The sequence below is a fragment of the Schistocerca serialis genome, chromosome 5 (genome assembly GCF_023864345.2).
Source record: "Schistocerca serialis cubense isolate TAMUIC-IGC-003099 chromosome 5, iqSchSeri2.2, whole genome shotgun sequence".
NCBI lineage: Eukaryota > Metazoa > Arthropoda > Insecta > Orthoptera > Acrididae > Schistocerca > Schistocerca serialis.
The window spans coordinates 204,508,780-204,532,836 of NC_064642.1; the positions used below are offsets into that span (position 1 = coordinate 204,508,780).

Consider the following 24,057-nt stretch of genomic DNA (forward strand, 5'->3'; position numbering starts at 1 on the left):
AGGATATGCAAATGCTCCAAGACTGTTATTCATAATATCTTTGTAGACAAATCTAGGGAAAGAGGTTGTATCACATATCCAATAGTACATGGGCTATCTGATATTGACATGCAGCATCTTGTGTTAAATGTTGAAACTTGTCAGGATAAAGAAAATTTTAAATTTTACTACAGGAGGGTAATAAATGAGTCAAAAATTGAGAAATTCAGGAAACTGCTCAAAGACATGAACTGGATAGATGTTTACAATACTTCTGACTCAAATGGATAATACAAAGCATTCATTAATAAAGTTATCTCCACTTTCGAAAATCGTTTTCCCCTAAAGGTAACTAAAATCACACAGAAGTCAAAAAATAAACTGTGGATTATACAAGGAATAAAGATACCATGGGGGACAAAAAGGAGACTGTATCTACTATCTACGAACAGCTCTGATGTTACAATTGTAATGCATTACAAATAATACAGCAAAATATTGAATCAAATTATTCAGAAATCAAAGCAGCTTTATTATGAGAAAAAGATAATTACATCGGGCAACAAAATAAAAACTGTATGGGAAAGGTGGGGCCAAAAAGGAAGACGAACAGATAGCTCTAAAAATAAATGAGACTTTGGTAACAAGTCATATAGTGTTGCAATCCTTTTAAACAAGTACTTCATTTCTGTTACTGACAGCTTGGGGTTATCAGGCGCAGTGAACAGTGCAATGGAGTATCTGAGACCAGTATTTAAAAATAACTTCAGTAAAATGGAAATGACACTCGCATCTCCCAAAGTAGAGGCATCCATCATAAAATTCTTAACATATAAGTATTCCAGCAGGTATGATAACATATCAATGAAGTTAATCAAAGAGTGCTCATGCAAGTTGAATTCTATCTTAATTATTTGTGTAATCAATCTCTTATCAGCGGAACATTTCCAGACTGGCTAAAATATGCTGAGCCTCTTTACAAGAAGGGGGATAAAGAGATACCATCAAACTATTAACCAATTTCACTTTTGTCGGCTCTCTCAAAAGTATTTGTAAAGGTTGTGTTCAAGTGTCTCCTTAAGCATCTGACTGCAAATAATATATTGTCCAAGTCACATTTTGGATTTCTTACGTGTTTTGATATAGAGAAAGCTATTTACACTTACAGTGAGAATGTACTTAATTCTTTAGACAACAAATTAGAAGCTACTGGCATTTTTTGTGACCTGTCAAATGCCCTAGACTGTGTGAACCACAGCATTCTCTCAGGTAATTTGAAAATTATGGTGTCACTGGCAATGCTGCGAAATGATTCGAGTCTTATCTATCTAACAGGAAACGAAGGGGTCACTGCAAAATACCTGTGCAGTAAGCAGTCAGTCTTCATCCAACTGGGAATTAATTACATGTGGTGTTCCTCAAGGTTCCATCTTAGGTCCACTGGTTTTTCTTGTGTAAATTAGTGACCTCTCATCTGTTACATTGCCACATGCTAAGTTTGTTTTGTTTCCAGATGATACAAACATTGCAATAAGTAGCATGTGAAGTACAGATTTAGAAATAGATGCTAATCAAATTTTCACTGACATTAATAAGTGGTTTAAAGCTAATTCACTCTCACTAAACTTCGAGAAGAACCACTATATGCAGTTCAGAACCTGTAAGAGATTTCCTTCCAGCATATGTGTAACATATAAAGACGTGCAGATCGAAGAGGTTGGCAGGGTTAAATTTCTGGGATTACAACTCGATAACAAATTTGGTTGGGGAGGGCATACCACAGAATTGCTTAAGTGCCTAAACAAGTCTGTATTTTCAGTGAGAATGATGTCAGATGTAGGAGATATAAATATAAAAAGCTTGGATACTTTGCATACTTTTATTCTATTATGTCATATGGGATCATATTCTGGTGCAACTCATCAAACCAAGCAAAAGTTTTTAGGTAGCAAAAGTGTGTGATAAGAGTCATTTGTTGTGTAAATTCCAAGAACATCATGTAGAAACCTGTTCAAGAAACTTTGTATACTAACCACTGCTTCTCAGTATATTTATTCCTTAATGAAATTTGTTGCAAGTAATACATCTGTATTTCCAACCAATAGCTCAATACATAGTAGGAATAAGAACAATCTACATTAAGACCTAAACCCAGTTACCTTGGACCAAAAAGGGGTCCAATATTCAGGAACACACATTTTCAATAAATTGCCAGCAACCATTAAAAACTTGGTTTCAGATAAAGCACAGTTTAAATGCAGTTTGAAAGACTTTTAAAGAGACTGTTAAAGCCAGCTGTTAGATTTCAGTTTTGACAGCACTGTAAAGCTGCAGACCATGTCTGTCACAGTATGATGCATTTGTATCTTCTGTACACTGGAATGTTGCCCCATCCCACCCTACATACACAAGTCCACACTTGTTACAGTGCTTCATCATTTAGCCAATACTGTGGATGCAAATGTACATTCCATTACAGAACTGTGAACAAGATGGCAGTTGTCATGTGATGTGGGCATCTTGCATTATCTAGTACCAGCTTCCGGATGCAAGATTCCCGATATCTAAGTTTGTTCTGCCCAAAAAAACTGTCAATCTATTCTCATCACACTCCCACCTTTAATTACTACTCTCCCCCATTACTACAAGGGCCTCCATCAAACTTCTCCTGCACCCTGCAACTGCCAAACCCATCCTGCAGACATACTAAATTTGCCACATCCTCAGAAATTCCCTCCTGCCATCCTCAAAAAGCCTCAGTCCCACAGACATATCACGCCTTTTCATGGATTTTACCTTTTGCCCGACTTCCAAATTCGACCATGCTGGATTTGTTAAAGATCTTCTCTCCTTTTCCTGGTACTTACAACGGAAAAATTATTCAGCCACTAACCCTACAAATTGGACTCAATCCAAAACAAATACTGAACCCTGCTTTACTCAATATACTCCATCTAACCACAATCTGCACTTGTTATCCATAAATCATGCTCTGTTAACCAAACAGAACTTCCTATCCTCAAATCTTGCCTCACTAGCATCACCTAAATCCCTCAACATGAAAACCAATCTCTCATCTGCAGAAATAATAACAAATCACCACCTCAAAACTAATCCTGATCTTATAATCCTGCCTGCTGAGAAGATTACATTACTTTGGTCATGAAGCACAAGGATTACCTGGTAGAGAGACTCCGCCAGATGCCATATTCAGTAAAACCACCTCCCTTTTTCACTTTTCAAGAGAATTCTAAAAAACTGACATAAAATGCAGGAAAGTGTAAAATGGCGAAAATAACTTGTTACGTGGTAAAAGTTACATATATCATCCCCCCTTGCATTTTTGTGGTTTATGTATGATATGTGTACGTAATAGGCATCACAATACTCATCATCACGGATTTGTTTATTATCCAAGAAGGTTATCTTAACTTTGTACTATCTTTAGCTGTTGGTGTCACTGGAACTGTCTGGCAAGTAGAAATATTTGATTTAATTTCATTCATCATTATCAATGGTTTTGGAAAGCCTGCAGTTGTGTCATTCATTCATTATTTAGGAATGAAACACTGCACCACTTACAATTTTTTCATGCTTAGTACAACAATTTTCAGAATTTATTCTCATTGTCAAGTGGAAATATTTCTGTAAGACTTTGTGTGATGTTTGCATATGTGCAGTCATGTGCCACTTTCATTGTATTCATGTTTTCAGGTTCTAAGGTATTGTGGTGACTCCTTTATGCAGACCCCCCCCCCCCCCCCCCCCCTCCTCCTCTCCTGTCTCTGTCTCTGTGTCTGTGTCTGTGTCTCTCTCTCTCTCTCTCTCTCTCTCTCAAACACACACACACACACACACACACACACACACACACATTGATTGTGAGTGAAGCATCACAAAAAGTCCTTACGTAAACATTTGCACTTAACAATGAGAATAAATTCTCAAAAGACATTTTGCTAAGGATGAAAAAATACATAAATGGTGCAGTGTTTCATTACTTAAACCAGGAACATTTGAGCAACAGAAAAAGGACAAAAGTGTCAATTAGCACTTCAAGTTGTCAAACAGTGAAACACAATAAATATGCTTTCGACACCTCATGACGATCATGAAACTGTGGCATAGAAGAAACAGTTTGAAAATTCTAGCCTGTCATCATTCGAATGAACCTAGTTACTCCCATCCGCCACCATATTGAATGGAGCTTGGTAGTGGCAAGAGATATAAAGCACAAATTCTTCTGACTCTTACCGATTCATACGTGTAGAACAGAGCACCCTGGTGTCAAGAAAATTAACCATGTAACGGTTATAAACACTACTTGAAGGCCAATGCTAAGTCAGCATAATTTTATATCCATTAAGACACTTTCTTCTCCATGAACATTGTTTCATGAAGTGCAAATTACAGGAAAATTATAAATACGTTAATGAAAAATTGAGAATGAATTAACACTGTGAACACAGAAAATCTGACAGGAGCAATAAAAAAATGTGGTAAATGGCAGGAAAATGTTAATTCTGGGAACATAAAAGTGGGGTTATACTGTATGTCGATCTACACGTTCTGACACACTGATCCTATTTTAGAGCTCCAGCAAGATCTTGGGTCCATCCTCAGTTCCCTAGATCCACCAGAACTCTTCACCTGAGTGTACCTCCCTCCCCACTCCTTCCACTCTTCGCACTCCTACATTCTACATGCTTCCTAAAACACACAAACCCAACTACGCTGCATGCCTTTGCAGACCAACACCTTCAGCCTATTACCTGTATTCTAATACTCTAAACGAAAGACACTAACCATTTTTTCTACAAGCTTTCCACAGTTCCTGTTACCACCTGACACCCCGTTCCTCACTGTCAATGCTGTCTGACTGACTCCAAACCTACCTGGCACCATGAGCAGCTATACCCTCAATCAAAATTACTTATCCATTGAAGGATCACCTACACAGAAATCCACTTTACTTCTCCCTTGATGGCATCACCTACAAAGAAATCTGTGGTACAGTGAAGGACACACACATAACACCATCCTGTGCCAATCTATTCATGGGCCATCTAGCTGAATCCTTCCCAACCACCCAGAATCCCAAAACCCTCACTTGGTTCGTATTCACTGTCATCATCTTCATGATCTGGACCAAGAATTCCCCCAGATCCTCAACACCTTCTCCCCCATTTGCTTCACATGGTTCTACTCATCCCAACAAGCTGTCTTCCTCAACATTGATCTCCACCTCGTGGATGGCTACATCAGTACCTCCATCCTCATCAAACCTACCTACCTACACCAACAATAGCTCCACTTTGACTGCTGCCACCCCTTCCACACCAAGAAGCCCCTTTCATACAGCCTCGTCATTGCATCTGTAGTGATGAACAGCCCCCTCCATATGGCAAGGGTCTTATGAGGCCACCACAGACTAAAATTACCCTCACCACCTTGTCCAGTAACAGATCTCTTGTGCCTCGTTTCCACAGTCACATACCATCCCTCACATGCCAACTATCTGGTCACAAAAGAGCGCCCTACTCCTGGCCCAGTACCAACTAGGACTAGAGCAACAGAATCGGGTACTCCACCAGGGTTTCAACTACCTCTCCTTCTGGCCTAAAATGAAAAATATCCTCTCCACCATTTGCACAGTGGTATTCCACCACCAACACAACCTACAGAATATCTAAGTCTATTCCTGTTCCACGACCAATCCCAACCTCTTGCAGCAGACCTAGATGGAAGACCTCTCCCATACATCTTCCTAATGCCCACCTGAGAAAGCACTGTTCTGATCTAACAACCTAATTGCAACCACTGAGCCACATTTTACTCTTGCCTGACCACTAACAACCTGTCTGTCCAAATGAATGGCCACTGCCAAAATATGGCCAAGAGACAGTTGGATACCCGGTAGCCAAGTGTGATACCAAACACCAGGCACTTTACTTCTTCTTAGTGTGTGCCTTCTTCTTAGCATGTGCCATCTGGATTGTTCCTGCCAAAACCAGCTTTTTGGAATTGCACAGGTGGGAACCATACCTGCAACATACCCTTCATTCCCTTCTTTAACCCCTGTGGCCTTAATCTTTACTAGTCTCTGCTCTTTTTATGGAGTTCACAAGATTGATCCTCTTTTGGAGCAAAATTACATTAAGGTTCGGACTTATCAACTGCATATTTTATGGACATAATTTTAAGATTACTTTATTTGTAATACAGTTATGTAAGAGCTGTAAATTATATATATCATACTACATTTTAATCTCTCTCTTCATTTATTAGCTTCATTTTACACCTGCCAATTTGAGATGAATGACAAGTATTGTGTTAAGAAATTGTATTTCATGCCCGATTCTGAAGGATTAGAGAAATCTTTTAACAATTTCCAATCACATTATTCTTCCCAAGCAAATCAATGAAGATAATAATTTGTTCACTACCAACTGTTTCCATTGAGCCTGTTGTGAAGCTGTATGATTCTGACAAAGAGAAAAATAGGGCACTGCTTGGAACCTACGTTAAGGTTCTGCTGCGTCAACTGCATATTTTATGGACATAACTTTCCACTGCTTTGAGTTAATGACCTGGAGTAACAAAAGAATTGCAATTTGTAAAGTTGTTGATGACAAACACAATGATGCACTGCAGTTCCCCACTAGCATTATTACACTGTCCGAAAATCTGAAAATTAAGAAAAGTGGTACCTGGAAAACAGTAGTAGTTCCAACAACAACCACAGCAATTAAGTCACAATTATCTTCTGAATGAAAACGTTTTCACTGTGTTTTATTGTGCAGGCTTTCCCATGTTGCCCTGGAAAACCTCTTCAGTGATCACAGAAAATAAGGGGAATTATTTGCTCAGACCATGCTGTAAAGATTTTCCAGAGCAACTTGTGAATGCCTGCACAATAAAACACAGTGAAAACTGTTTCATTCAAAATATAATTCCGATTGTTAACTGCTGTGATTGACGCCAGAATTACTTGTTTTCCACGTACCTCTTTTCTCAATTTTAAAATTTTCAGACAGTGTTATAACACTAGTGGGGAACTGCATAGCACCATCATGTCTGCCTTCAACAACTTTACAAATTGCTGTTTTTTGTTCCTCCAGATCATTAACTGAAGACACTGGTAAATTATGTCTATAAAATATGCAGTTGGTGCAGTGGAACGTTAAAGAATCTATTGTTCTCCTGCATATTTACCTGCTGCTGAAACACTACAATTTAACAGTGCTTAAGTGAGGCTAACTTTCATAGTACTGTAATGCCTCGTAGGTTCCAAGCAATGTCCAATTTTTCTCTTTGTCAAGATCATACAGCTTTACAACAGGCTCAGATCTCTCCTCGTAGGTTCCAAGCAATGTCCAATTTTTCTCTTTGTCAAGATCATACAGCTTTACAACAGGCTCAGTGGAGAGAGCTGGAAGTGGCAAATTATTGTTTTCAGTGAATTGTTTGGGAAGAATAATGTGGTTGGAAATTTTTAAAGATTTCTCAGATTCTTCAGAACCGGGCAGGAAAAATAGTTTCTTATCACCATCTCTGATTGATCAGGTGTAAAACGAAGCTAACAAATGAAATGAGATATTAAAATGTAATAGGATATATCATTTAAACCTCTTACCTAACTTAAGTAAACTTAAGAGGATGGCAACATGAAGTGAAGAGAACAAAAAAAAAAAATTTTTTTTAACTCCAAATGAGGATTGATCTTGTGAACTCAGCATGATGGGTCCAACACACTACATTTATGATGCAAGGGACAGTATGGTCAGATGAAGAGTTTACTAATGGTAAACATCCTCACAGAAATAAATACAAGTAGTGACCACTATCTCATTTAGAACTTGTTGAGTGAGCTGCAACCACATTTTATGCATCTTCTCATTCTTTGGAACACACAAAAATAATTATTCATTAGTTTTTATAGATTTTCTTTTTGTACAATGTGGTACTACACACCATTTGCAATCCATACTGTGATATGCTGTGGTACTACAAATCATTTGCAACCCACTTTCCGAAACGTAAATTCCAAAACAAGATATCACTGTGAATAAGCTTTACGACAGTAGGAGCATAAGGGAAAAAAGCATGTTATGAGTATAAAATGACATAATTAACCATTTAAGAGGATTTTCAGAAAACAGTCAAATGCCTATTATCTTGAATCCATGTAACTCCGAAACTAAAATAAATTTCTCAGTAATGCTAGTTGTCTCATTACTTATTGGTGCACTGTGTGTATATCCTCACTATTACTTCTCCTTTGAAGGCATCACCTACAAAGAAATTAATGGTACAGAAATGGGCACACACATAGCTAAATCCTTTGCCAACATGTTCATGGGCCTTCTAGAGAAATCATTCCTAACCACCCAGGATCCCAAACATCTCTCTCCATTCAGATTCACTGAATTACATCTTAATGATCTGGACTTAGAGTGAGTACACCTTATCCCCATTTCTCCAAAACCTCAACACCTCCTCCCCCATTCACTTCACCAGGTCCTCCTCAGCCCAATAAGCAATCTTCCTCAACGTCGACCTCCACCTCCAGGACGACTACATCCAGGGTTGCCACGAGTTTTCACAAACGAAATTACCTGATATTTTCCTGATTCCCAGACATAGCATTTTCCCCTAAAATATTTTAAGATCTCAAAAATATGTAAGGACTTCCGAATTTCTCCCCTGTCTGTGCAAAAATCTTAGTTCTAACATCAATATCTTTTGTAATGATCTGTTTTTAGATGGAGAAAGCAAGCCAAATGGTATGTGTGTTTCATTAAGGCCACTGTTATTTAATTTCAATAAAATGAAACACATTTGGTGACAAAAACACACATTTTCTTGGAGTCGCAAGACAGATTTCTGTTTTCAGAAATAACCTCAGAAAAAATTAGGCCTCTTTAAAGAAGTGTACATTAACACTAAGTGACCACTGATAAGATGTTGGTTCGACTATGTTCGTTATTGTCAGTTATTACCCACTGTGTAGCGCGATTTTTCTTTCGCGAAGTAGAAGAGTACACAGCGTATAAACCACTAGCGAATGCTGCAATTTTCTTCTTCTTATCGTCCATACTTTCTAATACATAAAACTATTTCTGAAGAGCCAAAATGTACAATAAATAAAATGTATATAAAATGCCACACTGTCCAATGTACTTGTGGTGACACAGTCACGATTCTTTAAATCCATCACCCATGGCCTCTGGCCTGCCAAGGAGCACCACTGTCCTGGGTCCATGGATAAACCGTGAACATCCACTGCATTACACCATACAGACAGACAGACCTGGCCTGTGGACAGATTGGTGAGACTAGATCCAATGGGCAGGGCTTGTCATTAGTGGGAAACAAAGGGCTTCAGACTGGCAGGCCCGATCTGTTAGAGATACCTTCTTCACAAATGACCTGCGGTTTTGGCCCATTGTGGAAATCCACTTGTGTGGTCAGCTATTCAAGTGTCACATACACCATGTTGATGAAATGAGACTTCAGTTATCAACCCATGAAACAAATAACTCACACAAATACTCTGAGAATTAATAGTAAAGTGGAAAGGCAGCAACTCGGCATAATAATGACCGCTGAGCCGCACACAGGCATGTAGAAAAGACGATCACACTTCCAGAACTAAATTTTCAGCCATAGCCTTTGTCAGAAACAGAGAGCGCACACACATTCATGCAATCACTCAGACACAACTCGTGCACACATGACCCCTGTCTCCGGCCGCTGCTTCAACAATCTCTGAGAATCAGATCCAAACAAAACACTCCTCATGGCTCCCTGCCTGTCATCAGCAGCTCCTACGCTAATGGCAAGAAGTGGTGGCAGCACTGACTCAAGCTGAGGGGAGTGGTAGGAAGGGAAGAAGCACTAGGAATGAGGGAGTAGGGAAGCGGCACACATACTAAGCTGCGCCCAGCCAGTGACGATGCATGACATCTCAGTAAACAAACTACTTCATCTCCTGAAACAAAAATAAGATTTTTTCAGAGGTTTTTTTTTTGGAATTTCTCTGATTTCCCGGACATGTTTGAAATTCCTTGATTTCCAGAACGTGTGGCAACCCTGACATCAGTACCTCTAGCCACATCAAACCTACCTACTACCAACAATACTTCCCTTGGAGTGATGTCACCCATTCCACACCAAGAATTCCCTCCCACACAGCCTAGTCATCTGTGGTCATCGCATGTGTAATGACGAATAGTACCTCACCAGATATGTCAAGGTTCAAATGGCTCTAAGCACTACGGGTCTTAACATCTGAGGTCATCAGTCCCCTAGACTTAGAACTACTTACACCTAACTAACCTAAGGACATCACACACTTCCATTCTAGAGGCAGGATTTGAACCTGCAACCGTAGCAGCAGCGCGGTTCCGGACTGAAGTGCCTAGAACCACTCGGCCACAGCAGCCAGCAAATATGCCAAGGGTCCCACTGAGGCCGTCACAAGCCAAAATTGTTCTCCCCGTCTTGGTCTGTAACAGATCTCTTGTGCCTTCTCTCCCCTGTCATGTACTAGTCCCTACAGCCACTAAAGAGCACCTCCCTTGTGACTCAATACTGCCCAGGACTAGAGCAACTGAATCATGTTCTCTGCCAGGGTTTCAATTACCTCTCCGCGTGGCCTGAAATGAGAAGTATCCTCCCCATCCCTCCCACAGTGGTACCCTACCATCCACAGAATCTCAGCAATAGCCTTGTCAGTCCCCATTTCACTGTTGCACCAAACATCTTACCACATGGCTCATATCTCCACAATAGACCTAGATGCAAGACTTGTCCCACACATCCTCCCACTATCACTTATTCCAGTTCTGTCAAAGCCAAATCCCACTTCCATCAAAGGCCTGTGAAACCACCGTTACAATCTACCAACTTAATTCCAACCTCTGTGCCACATGTTGCGCCTGCTGTATCTCCATTTGAATGGCCCTACCAAATTGGAGACCCAGTCACTGAGTGCACCGTCCAACACCAAGTGTTTGATATCAACAATTGCTTCAGAGCCTGTGCCATTTGGATTCCTCCCACCAACACCAGCTTTTCAGAACCATGCAGGTAGGAACTCTCCATGCAACATATCCTTATTGGACAGTAGGAGATGAGGTACTGGTGAAAGTAAGGCTGTGAGGACGGGTTGTGAGTTGTGGTTGGGTAGCTCAGTTGGTACAGCACTTTCACACTAAAGGCAAAGGTCCCCAGTCTAATTCTCAGTCCATCACACATTTTTAATCTGAAAGGAAGTTTTGTATGAACACACACCCTCTTATAAAGAGTGAAAAATTCATTCAGGAAATATATTGTGTGTTCCCTTTAACCTCCCCCAACCTCATGATATTAGCTGGTCCCTGTCGTTCACGAACCTATCCCCTTCCCCTCTTCCCAATTAGTAAGGGGGGGAGGGGGGAGGATGGGGGTATGGAGTATTTTTAATATTTTCGAAGATGAATGTTGACTTGTAAATACCCATAAAAAGGTTCCATTCCACACATGTTAAAACTTGCTCAATGCCGACTTCTAAATAATTTTCTTGAAAGAAAAACACCTGCCTACATATATATTTTCCTATCCTTGAGAGCTGGTGGGATGGCAGGGTGGGATGTGTTTCACCCTTCCCCCTCCCCCCTTGCCCAAGGTATGGGCACCCTTGCCTCCTCCCACTCAACTCTATACGTGCCTTCTATCCCATCAATGCACCTGCGTAGTCCTTTCCCCTTATCTACTTCTCTCCTCTCCGCTCTGCCCTCCTCTTATCCCATTCAGTGTTTCCCGATAGCATACCTAGCAGCATGCATCTGTTCTCCATAATGCCTCTGCATGTTCCCACAGGTAACACTAGCATCTTCCCCCACCACGACACTGCATTCCCTTCTCTTCCCCATTCCACATCTCTTCTGCACCTCCACTACCCACTCAAGCAAAGACAACTGTTCTTCTAAGACGCAGTCAAGCCTTAGTGTCTGGCAACGACAGTGGCCATGTCCCTGGGGCCTCTTTTTGTGTGTGTGTGTGTTTTTTTTTTACATCTGATGAAGGACTTAGTCCAATATCTAGCAGTCTTTTTTTCATTGTACCTGTGTGTGCCTGACTGCCACGTGATGTCTCCCATATGTGGCGAGTGGCAATCTAGCCTTTTCATATTGTTGTTATTCCAGCCTGGATTAGATAGATAGATAGATAGATAGATAAAGAGAGAGAACACAAAGGTGGTTTTCTTTGTGGCGAGATCTATTTACAAAATTTCAATCACCAACTTTCCCTTCTGAATGCGAAAATATTTTGTTGACACCCATCTACATAGGGAGAAATTATCATCATAATAAAATAAGAGAAATCAGAGCTTGAACGGAAAGATTTAGGTGTTCCTTTTTCCCACACTCCATTCGAGAGTGGAATAGTAGAGAAGTGGTATGAAAATGATTCTATGAATCCTCTGCCAGGCAATTAAGTTGAATTGCAAAATAACTATGTAAATGTAGAGAGAGAGAGAGAGAGAGAGAGAGAGAGAGAGAAACATTTTTCAAGATTTAACAGGATATTACTAAAACTTACATCAGCGACAATTCCCTCCTAGATAATTGCACCATCTGAAAAAAAAGTCTTAAGACTGCAACTAACATTATCTACTATGTCATTACATATAGCATGAACACTAATGGTTTTATTACACTTGCCTGAAGCACACCTCATTCAAGTTATTTCTGAAATCACTTTGCAAATAATACATACAATGAAATCAAAATAACTGTCACAATAAAGAAATGAGAACAAACATTAACTAAAAATAATCAAAAGCCATTATCTCAGCATTCAGGTTTCTCATGAATTTCTTTTTTAATCTGACTTTGTACACATGTTTTTAATCTTTGAGTTAATGCCAAAATGGAAACTGTTTATGAAAATAGATTATTACCTGCAACCCAAGCAATTGTTACACCCCCAAGTTCCGAGTCTGAGAAGCGTAAAAGGAAGGTGCCACTGGGACGTCCAGCAAGCATTTCTTCTGCTTGTCTTTTCCGAATAAAACCTAATATAGTTCTACAATAAAAAAGAAACAAAAACACATCAGGTAACACATAGCACACATGTTCTGAGAACGCAAGTAAATGTTAAATGCCACCATAATTGTAGCAACAATGAAAACACATTTTTACATTTTAGCTCTGTGGTCAATGTTCAACTGACTTTGTGTGTAAAACTGGAAAATCCGTTAAATATATCAGTATGATCTAACACATAGCAGACACAATTAAAATACTGAGAAGGGGTGCAAAGAATCTGTCAAATAGGTCCATAACATATACAATGGAAGTGTAATTATCAATGTCTCATGAAAGATTAGATGTTGACTGTATTATATGTCTAGCAAAGAAAAAAGGAGAGAAAGGATGGTTAGTGTTTATTGTCCTTTTGACATCAAGACAGTCAAACACACAGAAATCGGTAATGACATATTCAAGGGAGACACTTAGAGAACTTAAATTTGTATAGTCAGATAGGGATTTGAACAACGCTTGCTCCATTCACAAGACTTCAGCTTGTCTGTTAAGAGAGTGAACAAAGTAAGCGTTTGAAGTGAAGTGTTCTATTTCATCAAAAAATCTTAATAGTTCTCACATTCTGTGATTAAACTGAACCAGTGATAAAGGAGAATGTTCAAATCAAATCAACATGATTTACTCATTCACAGCCCACTTCATAACAGAAGGTAAAATGTTAACCCGCCATATGGTTGAGACGTTGAATGGTAGACAGGCACATAAACAATATAGTTCAGCCTCACTCAAATGCTCTCTCTCTCCTCCTGCAAATGCCCCCCCCCCCCCCCCCCACACACACACACACACACACACACAAAGAGAGAGAGAGAGAGAGAGAGAGAGAGAGAGAGAGTTAGTTTTATGCACTCAGTCTGCCTTTTTGCTAGAGCCTTTTTTAATGGAATCATCAACCAACTCCGACCTATGTCTACCCCTGCAATTCGTTCCTTTCAAGATCCTACCAACTACAGTTTTCAGCCAAGACTTTGTCATAATGTGTGTCCAACCATTCTGTCTCTCTCATGGTCCCTATTCGGCATTTTTTCCTCTGCTTTTCTCTTTACAGAACTTATTAATTCATTATTCAATCAACTCATACAATCTTCCACACATTTCAAAGGCTCCTAATTGTTTTATTTCTACCTTCCCCACGGTCCACATTTTGCACACCCACACAGAGCTGTGTTTCAAATTTAACTTTCCAGAATCTTTTCCTGTTCTCAATATTTATTTATTTTTTAGACATTACGAGCTTTTTTTAAAAGCTCTTTTGTGTTGTGTAGTACCAGCTACTTCTCATTGTATCTTCCTCCTCCTGTATTTGACTTCCAAGGTAGCAAAATTCATCATCTCTTCAAGAGACTCTTGGCCAAATTTAACATTTGGGCAACTAGCATACTGTTCTGCCTTATATTTCTGTTCAATTTCTGCAATCACTACTGCTGTGTCATCAGTGAATCACATCATACCAATTTCTCTCGATGACAGAATGACAGTCCTTCACTTATTTGTTTATTATTTATTTATTTACACGTCAAGTTCCATAGCGAACGTGGCAGTACATGAAATTACAATGTAAAAGTAATAACAGATAAAAATAAAATGTTTATGAACCCGAAAAAAGTCAAGCCATAAGAGCAATCAACAATACAATACGAATCAGCTTAATTTTTCAAGGAAATCCTCGACAGAATAGAAGGAGTGACCCATGAGGAAACTTTTCAGTTTCAATTTGAAAGAGCATGGGTTACTGCTACGATTTTTTGAATTCTTGTGGTAGCTTACTGAAAATGGATGCAGTAGTATACTGCACACCTATCTGCACAAGACTTAAAGAAGTCCAATCCAAATGCAGGTTGGATTTCTGCTGAGCATTAACTGAGTGAAAGCTGCTTATTCTCTGGAAAAATAAAGATGATGTGACTTACCAAACGAAAGCGCTGGCACGTCGATAGACACACAAACAAACACAAACATACACACAAAATTCAAGCTTTCGCAACAAACTGTTGCCTCATCAGGAAAGAGGGAAGGAGAGGGAAAGACGAAAGGATGTGGGTTTTAAGGGAGAGGGTAAGGAGTCATTCCAATCCCGGGAGCGGAAAGACTTACCTTAGGGGGAAAAAAGGATGGGTATACACTCGCACACACACACACACACACACACACACACACACACATATCCATCCACACATATACAGACACAAGCAGACAATATATATATATATATATATATATATATATATATATATATATATATATATGGTTTATCTAAAAACAAAGATGATGTGACTTACCAAATGAAAGTAAGTCACATCATCTTTGTATATATATATATATATATATATATGTATATATATATATATATATATATATAGAGAGAGAGAGAGAGAGAGAGAGAGATATATAGAGAGAGAGAGAGAGAGAGAGAGAGAGAGAGGCCAATGTCAAAATACCCAGACTTGTGAACAGGGGTCAACAAGAGGTTCACGAACTTACACCATTTATTGCTCGAACTGCCCATTTCTGAGCCAAAAATATCCTTTTAGAATGGGAAGAGTTACCCCAAAATATAATACCAAACGACATATACGAATGAAAATAAGCAAAGTAGAACTTTTGGTGTCAAACTATAACTTACTTCAGAAACCGTTCAAATAGTAAAAATGGCAGCATTAAGTCTTTGAACAAGATCCTGAATGTGGGCTTTCCACTACAGTTTACTATCTATGTGAACACCTAGAAATTCAAACTGTTCAGTTTCACTAATCATATGCCCATTCCGTGAAATTATAGTGTCAGGTTTTTTCACACAACTTCCTTTACTACCAAGCTAGTGTTATCAGCAAACAGAAATATTTTAGAGTTACCCGTAATACTAGAGGGTGTATCATTTATCCAAATAAGGAACAGGAGTGGCCCCAACACTGATCCCTGCCCCCCCCCCCCCCATTTGACTGTACCCCACTCAGACCCCAGATCACAGCCAATCTCAACACTACACTGTGAATAATGACCTTTTGCTGTCTGATGCTAAAATAAGAGGTGAATCAATTGTGAGCTAATCCTCGTATTCTGTAATGGTCCAACTTCTGGAGCAATATTTTGTGAACAACACATTGAAACAGCTTAGTTAAATCAAAAAATATGCCCAGCATTCGAAACCTTTTTTTTAACCCATCCAGTACATCACAGACAAAAGAGAATATAGCATTTTCAGATGTTAAACAACTTCTAAAGGCGAACTGTACATTTGATAGCAAATCGGGTGATATAAAATGATCACTTATCCTTACATACACATTCTCTTCAATAACTTTAGCAAACACTGATGGTATAGAAGTAGATCTAAAACTGTCTAGATTATCCCTTTCTCCCTTTTTATAAGGCAGCTTTTCTACTGAGTACTTTGATCATTCAGGAAACTGACCATTCCTAAAGGAAAAATTACAAATGTGGGTAAATACAGTGCTAACATGTGTAGCACAATACTTCAATATTCTGCTAGGAACTCCATCATATCCATGAGAGCCTTCAGTGATTTAATTGTTGATTCAATCTCCCCCTTGTCTGTATCACAGAGGAGCATTTCAGACAATCTCGAAAGTCATTTGCCAAGAGACATACATGATTCCCTGGAGAAAGTTAATTTTTATTTAATTCGCCAACAATGTTCAGAAAATATTGTTAAGTATTGTACATATAACTAACTGATCAGTAACAGAAATGTTTTTACTACGAACTGACTTTATATCGTCAACCTTGTGCTCACTAGACTCTTCCTTCACAACTGACCATATGGGTTTAATTTCATTCTATGAATTAGCTATTTTATTTGTGTACCACATACTCTTTGCCTTCCTAATAACATTTTTAAGCACCTTACGGTACTGTTTGTAACGGGCTACTGTAGCTTGATTGTGACTACTTCTAACAGTTTGATATAATTCCCCTTTTCTTCCACATAATATCCTTATCCCACTAGTCAGCCACCCAGGCTGCCTTTTACTACTAGTACCCCATTTAGAATGTTCTAATGGGAAGAAATACTCAAAGAGCATGAGAAATGCGTTAAGGAAAGCATTATATTTGTCATCTATGTTATCGGCACTATAAAAATCCTGCCACTCTTGTTCCTTGATAAGGCTTGAAAAACTCTCTATTGCTGCTGGATTAACTTTCCTAATAGTTTGTAATTATAAGTGACATTTGTTTGAGTACAAAAGCCTTTTAGTGTTAAAATTTGTACATCGTGGTTTGAAAAGCCATTCACCTTTTTACTAACAGAATGCCCAAATTGAAATGAAGAATGAATAAAAATTATTGTCTATGGCTTTGCTACTGTTCCCCTGCATCCTAGTTGGAAAAAACAGAGTCTGCATCAGATCATATGAATGTAGGAGATCTACCAAGACCATTTTTCTTGCAACATCATAAACAAAATTTATATTGAAGTCACCACATATAACTAATTTCTGGTACTTCCCATAAAGCGAATCAAGAAACCTCTATAGCTTGAGTAGAAATGCTCTGAAGTCAAGAGTTAGGGGACCTACAAACAACAAAAATTAGAAGTTTAGTTTCACTAAATTCAACTTCCCCTGCACAACATTCAAATATCTGTTCAGTGCAGTGCCATGATATGTCTATGGACTCAAATGGAATACTGTTTTTTACGTACATGGCTACTCCCCCACGCCACACAGAACTCCTTGAAAAATAGCCAGCTAATCTATATCCTGGTAAAGGAAGCCTCTGAATTGTCAAATTATTTAAGTGGTGCTCCAATATACCAATAATTTCAGAGTCAACAACTATAAGCAGTTCACTAACTTTATCTCTAACACCTCTTATATTTTGATGAAATATGCTAATTTCTTCTCTGCTTGGAAACATGACATCATCTGAATGTGAGCCCTTAGTTAGAGGGACTTCCTTTAAGCAGGTATACTTATCAGCTGACTTCAATCTGAAAAGGTGCAGCTCTAACACCAATTACTACAGGAATTTTTCCATGAGTGATCCCGCCACTACCCATCACACTGACACCTGTAAGCTTTGCCAGCCTCCCCCTCCCATACTTATTGAGGTGTAGGTCATGCCTAGTCAAACCTGATCTACTGATAGACTCAACTGGCACCACTGCACTACCTACACTATTTCTTCAATAGACAAATGCAGCATCAATGGTGACAATGAGCAACCCCACCTTACACTCATAATGTTAATGGTATCAATTAGTTCATAATAGTTGTTGCAACATAGTGTATCAGTTAGTTTGTTTATAATTTTTGAGAGCCAAGGTATCACGTATTTACATTTCAATATAATTTTAATTTGACGATATTTTTATTCAAAAACTCAAAGTGAATTAAATAATATGTTTTGCAACATCAAATTTAAGGTATATAAAAACAATGGGAGTTGTTAAGAATGTTTTTAAATTGTTAAGAATGTATTTAAATCTTCCCTAATACAGAAGCTCACCAGAACATATTTTTATAGGACCTTCACAAGACCTGTGCTGTGTGAAGGTAGTGAACCCTGGACAATACAGGTGAAAGATGCAAAAAGACTAACAGTATGTGAAATGAAATTATGGAGATGAACAGCTGGTTACACCAAATAGGATCACAAGAGGAATGAAAATGTGTTTAAGAAACTTAAAGTGGAACCCTTGGTAAGTTATATTCAGAAGTACCAAAACAACTGGATAGAACACTACAACTAATAAGCCCAAAGAGGATTCCAAAATTCATGCTTCACTACCACCCCAATGGTGTAAGATCACAGGGTAGACCAATGAGAAAATGGCAAGAGAACTTCTTGACAAGATTGTAAAAGGTCAAGAGGCATTGATGCTGATACGATTGCTAACTGAAACAGGATATTTTCCTGTGTTAAAAATGTGGGCCAGATTGTTGTTATTCTGATTGATTACAACATTTAAATAATATTTACAGTCAATATTCTTGCAAAATGTGTTATTTTTATGTAACTGAAGCTTAAAAATCATTTTGGTCATATGATCGGAAATGTTCTGTTATTATCTGATTCTCTGGTGACATCACAGACTAGAAGTAAAGACATAGCTATACATGTTTTATAGGAGTGTAAGCCAAAGTTACAGGGTTTTTACACACTTTTTCTGCAGTTATCTATTTAGTGATGGAAAATGCAAGTGCAACTTTTAAGTAGCAACAGAAAGGAATTTTGTGACTGCTGATAGTGGAAACCTAGCGGAATTTGATGCAATTGGCTCCATCCATTTAGAGTACTGATACGTGCAATGACAAGACATTCTTTGGCCTGCTCCCTGTAACATCATTAAATTCACTCAAAACTAAGGAATTGTATAACATTTGTAAATGGGACCATATATTGTAACTAGATTGTTAACTATCACTACCCATCACACTGCCACCTATAAGCTTTGCCAGCCTCCCCCTCCCATACTTATTGAGGTGTAGGCCATGCCTAGTCAAACCCGATCTACTGATAGACTCAACTGGCACCACTGCACTACCTACACTGTTTCTTGCTATGACCAAAAGCACAATAAAATTATTCTTGGCAAACCTCAGTGCTGATTTCCTCTATAGAAGACACTTAGCAGAGACAATGTGCCGAACATGCACTTGCTGGCTTAATGAATAGAAACTAAAGAGGTTGTGCGTTCGATTCCTGGAAGGGTCATATATTTTTAAAAATTTTACACAAAACACGAGAATAGCGTTTGCAAGAACTGATTGTAATAGTTGTTTCGATGGTGATATATTTTATATATAGCTTCACATTAATCCTAGTCTGAGAAATGGACAACAGAGGAAAAATTAATTTACTTTGCAAACAAACAATTCACTTCTTTGGAAAGAATGCTAATAGTGAAGATATAACCGTACTCCCACAGAAAAATGAAGTGTCTGACGCTTAGATTTCCATACAGAGATATATAAAGCATGTACAACATGCATTACCATAAACGTGAAAGCTGTGATGTTTGTGGGCGCAAACTAACATCAGTGTCCGAGGCAGATTTACTTCATCTTTAAGCAAGACGGTGAAACTTCAAAAGTTTATACAATAACGATCCTAGTTGGATAGTATGAAGATGAAAAGGACATTGTTTCTAATAAAGTAAAAAGTGTTTGTTCACATTTACTATAAAATATCTCTTTGAACATGAAATGTGCGAACAACATTTGCCATTGTAAGCGCATGTAAACAGCAAGGAAAACACAATAACATTATGTTTCTGATCGGTGTGGTATAGTTTTATAATTGTGATTTGGTTTTCACATGACAGGACTGTTGAGTCGTTTTACAAATAAGTTAAAATATTCTTTCGGATTGGATTCAAACCAGGGATCTCTGAACACCATTCAACGGTCTACCGCTCTAAAAACTAAGCTACAAAATAATGTAGGTAGATTTGACAATTTTCACTAATAGTTTAATTTCACTGAATGAAGCTATGCTTCCTTGGAAATTGGGAAAACATATCTCAAAGGTAAACTAATGTCAACTTCATAGTGCAACACATTCTTAATTAAATTTGTGAGCTTGTGCGGTGATGTGGTGGCAATCTGCTGGCACTGTGCAACTACATTTTATGCACCTTCTCATTCTCTGGAACACTCAAAACAACTTTTCAGGAGTTTTTACAGATGTGTTTGTACGGTACGATACTATACACCATTTGTAACCCTTTTCCGAAACGTAAATTCAAAAAAGACATCACTGTGAATGAGCTCTATGACAGCAAGAGCAGTGAATTAACCAGTGACATCACAGGACTTGAATGGAGCATTTTAGTGGGCTTTCAAATATTTGAATTTGATTTTCCATTTTTATAGAAGCATACTGAAATTCACGAGTGAAAAAAGCATGTTAGGAGTGTAAACTGGCATAATTAATCATTCAAGACAATTTCCAGAAAACATTCAAACACCCTATTCAAAACACATTTATAACTATAAAACTCATCAATTCGAAGTCTATAAACACACAACCAAAAATATCCATTGCCAAAGGAAAGGCAATGATTTACTGAAAACTACTCCGGAAAAAAAAAAAAACTTAGTTGTAATAAAAATCAGCGTATTTTACAGACCAATTTTTAAGTTTAATATCTATGTTCACCTGGTGTTTAATATCTATGAATTTTATTTTAATGGCAACTTCAACTGACATGTTTGGTTTTTTAGCTCTTGGAGGGTTGATTGGTTTGGGACCAAACTACAGGGCCATCAGTTCCTTTTTCCCGGTGCAAGCAAGGCTCAAGGTATAAAAACACCCAACACCACACCTAAAAAGAAAACGAATGGAACGAACAAAAAACAGGGAAAACATACTCCACAAGGAGAAAAGTAGAAGAAGGTATTAAAACCATAGAGCAGATCATCTGGCCTGGCTGATCACAATAATAAAAGAGGATGAACCAACTACTCAGCTACTCGGCAACACATTAAAATGTCCGCCACAAAAATACAAGGCTAGGTGAACACGCGTAGGGAAGAAGACGAGGTTGGCGACCTCAGAGAGAAGGCTAAATGCCCACCCTCAGGTGGTATGATAAAAAACCCTCTCACAAAAAACGTAAAACAAAATCTGCTGTTGAGGCATTGTCACCCAATACTGAAGGTGAGGTGCTGGGAAGGTTAAAAGTCTGCCGCAGAGTGGCTAACAGTGGTCAGTCCAGCATGATGTAGACGACAGTCATATGTGAGCCACAGTGACACCGAAGTGCATCCTTGCGACGGAGGAGGTAGCCATGTGTTAGCCACATATGGCCAATGCGGAGCCAGCAGAAAACAACAGAGTCCCTGCGAGAGGCCCGCATGGAGGTCTTCCACACATTCATAGTCTTCTTAAGGGCACGCAGTTTGTCGTGCATACTGAGATTACGCCATTCCGTCTCCCAAAGCTGAAAGACCTTGTGGAGTAATAATGACTGCAGGTCAGTTACAGGGATGCCAATCTCCAGAAGTGGTTTCCATGTAGCCTGTTTGGCCAGCCTGTCTGCAAGTTCATTTCCTGGGATTCCGGCGTGGCCTGGGGTCCACACAAATGCTACAGAATGACTGGACCATTCCAGGGCATAGATGCTGGATGATCGTTACCAAAGGATGGTGGGGGTAGCACTGATCGATAGCTTGTAAGCTGTTCAAGGAGTCAGCACAGAGAAGAAGTGACTCACCAGAGCATGAGCGGATGTGCTCAAGAGCACAAAAAATGGCCGCCAGCTCTGCAGTGAAAACACTGCAGCCATATGACAAGGGGTGCTATTCCATATGTCATCCATGAACATACGCGAAGCTAACGTGACCATCACCCATAGAGCCGTCAGCGTAAACCACTTCATGGTCCCTACATGTCAAGAATCAATAGGAAGTGACAGCGGAGAGCAATGGGGGTTAACTAGAGTCCTTAGTGCCAGGTGAAGCTTCGGCCTCAGTGTACACCATGGTGGTGTACATGAATGGACATCCAGTATAGGTGGTAAAGGCAAGGATACCACTTCAAACAGAAGAGATCAGACGCGAACCGCAATCGTAAGCCCTGACCTGGGCCTCCAACGTGCGAGATGAACTGCTGTGGACGGGAAAAGGAGACCGTAATTCAGATGCTCAGGAGAACTACGAATGTGTGCAACGTAACTGGCAAGCAGTTGTGCGCGCCTAACCTTCAATGGAAGGACTCCGGCCTCCACCAGGACGCTGGTCACCAGACTTGTCCTAAAAGCTCCTGTTGCCACTAGAATGCCACAGAGGTGCACTGGGTCGAGTAAATGCAATGCTGAGGGCGCCACCAAACAATTAATCACACTCCCACAGTCAAGATGAGATTGAACAAGAGCTCTGTAAAGATGCAGCAGCGTAGAGCATCTGCACCCCAGTTGGTGTTGCTCAGGCAGCGGAGGGCATTAAGATACTGCTAGCACTTCGGCTTAAGGTGACGAAGATGAGGAAGCCACGTCAATCAGGTGTCGAAAACCAGTCCTAAGAATCGACATGTCTCCACTACAGTGAGTGGAATGCCATTAAGGTAAAATTTTGGTTCCGGATGAATGGTATGACACCAACAGAAGTGCATGACACACGACATCATGGCTGAAAACTGGAAGCCATGGGCTAGTGCCCAAGACTGCGTCTTGTGAATGGCTCCCTGTAGGCGCTGCTCAACAACACCAGTACTGGTGGAGCAGTACAAAATGCAGAAGTCATCTGCATACAAAGAAGGTGAGACCGACGGCCTGACAGCTGCTGCTAGACCATTAATGGACACTAAAAATAGAGATACACTGAATACAGAGCCCTGCAGGACCTCATTCTCCTGGATATGGGGGGCACCAACTTGGACATGGAAAGTATGGAGCGATATGAAATTTTGGATAAAAAATCAGGAACGGGCCCCAGAGATCCCACTCAAATAATGTGGCAAAGATATGACGTCGCCAGGTCGTGTTGTAAGCTTTTCGTAAATCAAAAAAGACAGCAACCAGGTGTTGGCATCTGGAAAAGGCTGTTCGGATGGCAGACTTGAGGGAAACTAGATTATCAATGGTAGAGCGACCCTGGCGGAAACCGCCCTGGCCTGGAGCCAGTAGGCCATGTGACTCGAGGACCAAACACAATCGCCAACTTACCATACATTCTAACAGCTTACAAATAACATTGGTGAGGCTGAGAGGCCGATAGCTATCCACATCAAGCAGGTTTTTACCGGGTTTGAGCACTGGAATGATGGTGCTCTCCTGCCATTGCAATGGAAAGAAGCCATCACACCAGATCCGGTTGAAGATGAGGAGATGTCACTTGTAGTCGGACGAGAGATGTTTGACCATCTGACTGTGGATCAAATCTGGACCACGAGCTGTGTCGGGGCAATGTGCAAGGACGCTGAGGAGCTCCCACTCTGTAAATGGAGCACTGTGATGTTCAGTAAACGAGAGGGCTTTCCTTTCCATCCATCGTTTGAGGATGCGAAATGCTGGGTGATA

General features: G+C 39.6%; 1 protein-coding gene across 5 annotated transcripts in view; it reads right to left on the reverse strand.

The window, feature by feature from the left end:
- LOC126481657 (signal transducer and activator of transcription 5B) overlaps window positions 1-24,057 on the reverse strand; it is a 146,209-nt gene that overhangs the window by 40,912 nt on the left and 81,240 nt on the right. For all 5 annotated transcript variants that reach the window (XM_050105578.1, XM_050105576.1, XM_050105577.1 and 2 more), the window contains one exon: window positions 12,929-13,053. In XM_050105578.1, coding sequence (XP_049961535.1) covers window positions 12,929-13,053 — 125 coding nt within the window. The remainder of the gene's footprint in view (window positions 1-12,928; window positions 13,054-24,057) is intronic.